The 2997-nt window shown below is 33.1% G+C and overlaps 1 protein-coding gene across 2 annotated transcripts in view; it reads right to left on the bottom strand.

The window, feature by feature from the left end:
• Window positions 1-2974, bottom strand: part of LOC107692213 (gastrula zinc finger protein XlCGF57.1-like) — a 12364-nt gene extending 9390 nt beyond the window's left edge. For both annotated transcript variants that reach the window (XM_016491176.1, XM_016491177.1), the window contains exon 1: window positions 2816-2974. In XM_016491176.1, coding sequence (XP_016346662.1) covers window positions 2816-2870 — 55 coding nt within the window. In that variant the 5' untranslated portion in view covers window positions 2871-2974. The remainder of the gene's footprint in view (window positions 1-2815) is intronic.
• Window positions 2975-2997: the final 23 nt, after the last annotated feature.

Genomic DNA, 2997 nt, shown 5'->3' with positions numbered 1-2997 from the left:
CTGCCAGTGACAGGCTGTTGCATCCATAAAATGCAACCTATTTGTTCTGACAGTGTATGATTTCTATTAACATTACAGAATAGAACATGATCTATATTATCTTTCAACGTTCAATTTAAATAAATGTAATTGTACAAACTATGTAGGCTACGATTTCAATTTGTTTATTGTGAAATAACTCAAACATATGTTTTTTTCTGTCCTCTGATAAGCATTGTTCAGGGCTGCTATTCCCAAAAGCTTTAATGCTTTATTATGATACTTTTGGGAAACGCAGCCCTGTCTGAATGCACTGTCAGAAGTGAGTGAACGCTCTTTGATGGATTGGTTCTGTCTTGCAACATTAAAAAGCACCTTAGTATCGATATTTTTTGTTTGAGTAGCGATACTTTCGATATTCGCGTCAGTATCGATATATCGATACTTAGGATCGATACGCCCATCCCTAGATATTAGTACTAAGAGTCTTGAAAATGTACCAGTTGCTTGTGAAAATTCCGCCAAAGCAATTAAAAAAAACTGTAAAACAAAAAAAGGCTTTGAGTGTGACAAATGTGTTGTAGTGTGTGAAAGTATTAAATGAAATAGTATAGTATAATTTTAGGCTAATGTAATTGAAATTTAGCAATGATGGTTATTTTTTCCTTCTCTAAAAAAAGATACAAGAATAGATATTATGATGATCAGATAAACCCAGAGGTACACAGACTGCTCGGGGAAGCGCACTCAAGCGGAGTGAGCATAGCTCTGGTGAGAAGATGGGAGAAACTGTGGCGACACTAAAAGCTCTTCCATCTAGTTCTTTGCAGCAGATGCATGAGGAAGTTCTCAAGGACACCAGTGGCAGTGATGCTTACAGCCAAAGAGATTCGGCAGCACCTGAGATAAATCTGTACCTCTCTGAGCCTGTCATCCCAAAATCTGGAGATTCCCTGGTGTTTTTCATAAAGAAAAACTTGCCTTACCTAATTAAGTAGGAAGGGGCCAAAGGACTACTCTGCAGCTTGACAATCACTTAAATCATATTTCTGTTAGTTTTTTTTTTTTTTTTTGTATCAGACTACTCTATTTTGTTCTTTTTGGAGTTTAAATGATTCTATTTATTTTTTCCTCTTCAGTCTTATATTGGACCATGTTTAATTAAACCATATGAGTTACATCAGACTTATCCATTTTGGAGTTTAAATGTTTCTATTTTACTTTGTTCTCTCTAACACTGGACAATGTTGAAATACTGTACACCTCATGAGTTGCATCAAACTACTCCATTTTGTTCTTTCAGTAGTTTAAATGTTTCAATTTCTTTTTTTTTTACTCTTCAGTCTTATATTGGACAGTGTTTAATTAAACCATACGAGTTACATCAGACTTCTCCATGTTGGAGTTTAAATATTTTTGTTTATTTTGTTCTCTCTAACATTGGACAATGTTTAATACAAATTATAACAATTTGTTCTTTTGGGATTCTAAATGTTGTTTTTTTTATTAATTTTGTCCTGCTCCGACTTGTATTGGACAATGTTTAAGTTATATCAGACTTCTCCATTTTAGGAGATTTAATGTTTATTTTGTCCTTCACAGTTTGCTATTGGACAATGTTTAAATAAACCTTGTGGGTTGCATCAGACTGCTCCATTTTGTTTATTTAATTTTGTCTTATATTAAAGTATCCTGATATGCATAAACCCCATTTTAAAGGCATATTAAAATGTTCACTGTATAATGAATACTTTTTTGTCATTATTTAGAACTGTGTTAAAACAATAGTTACATTACATATATTACATAATTACTTTAAAAATATAACAAAGGCAACATTTATAGTATTACTTTATCTGAAAAAAAGGTTAACGGTGATCAGAGAGCTTACATATCAGTTATATAAAGCTTGAAGCATCAGAATCGGCATCAGTATCGACCGATCACCATGACAAGAAATCGGTACTCCGTATCGGCTGCAAAAATCCTGATCGGAGCATCCCTAGTCCGGAGGAAGACTCCATCGAGCAATCCATCTTGTGGGAGGTGCTCCAGGATGCATGGGGTGAAATCACATCAGTTTACCTTGAAAAATTGACAGCTAGAATGCCTAAGGTCTGCCAGGCTGTAATTGCTGCAAAAGGTGTTTTTTTTTATGAAGGCAAAGTTTGAAGAACACATTCATCATTTCCATCAAAATCATTATTTCTAACTCTGACAATGTCAGCATGTCCTGTTCTTTTGCTATATTTCCTATTCAGACTAATTTCATGTGTGTTTCCATGGAAAACAATAACATTTCTAAGTGATCCCAAACGTTTGAGCAGTAGTGTATATTTTTGTATTTTTAGTGTAGTATAGTAGTGTATATTTCAAGAGTATTTTTGTCTTGTTTTTAGTATAAATATCTAAAAATTCTTGAATCAGGATGCATTTACTTGACAAGTAAAATGACTTAAGACACAATGTCTTGTTTCCTGAAAAAATTATCCAAATTGTGTTAGTTTTTGCTTAAAACAAGCAAAAAATATCTGCCAATGGGGCAAGAAAAAATAATCTTAATTCAAAGGCTAAACAAGATTATTTTTCTTACCCCATTGGCAGATGCTTTTGCTTGTTTTAAGCAAAACACAATTTGGACATTTTTTTCAGGAAACAAGACATTGTGTCTCAAGTCATTTTACTTCAAGTAAATGCATCCTGATTCAAGAATATTTTTATATTTATACTAGAAAACAAGACAACAATACTAAGGAAGAAAATCTTTTTTTCTTCCAAAATTTGTTTTTGCAGCTTTAAGTTTTATAACCTTAAAGAATTAAGAACAAACACCAACCTATTTGTTGTTCAATATCTTCCTGTTTTATTCCGCAGGGCTCTGGATCATCCATGTTTTCAATTTTCTCTCACCAACTTTATCTTCTTCCCTTTTAGGCTAATGGGAACATTCCAGCATTTATTGGTAAACCACTTTGAAAACACTGAACTGTAGGTGAATGGCGGTAAAAAAATAAATCA

The sequence above is a fragment of the Sinocyclocheilus anshuiensis genome, unplaced genomic scaffold (genome assembly GCF_001515605.1).
Source record: "Sinocyclocheilus anshuiensis isolate Anshui unplaced genomic scaffold, SAMN03320099.WGS_v1.1 scaffold903, whole genome shotgun sequence".
Taxonomy (NCBI): domain Eukaryota; kingdom Metazoa; phylum Chordata; class Actinopteri; order Cypriniformes; family Cyprinidae; genus Sinocyclocheilus; species Sinocyclocheilus anshuiensis.
This window is presented reverse-complemented; position numbering and strand designations above follow the sequence as displayed.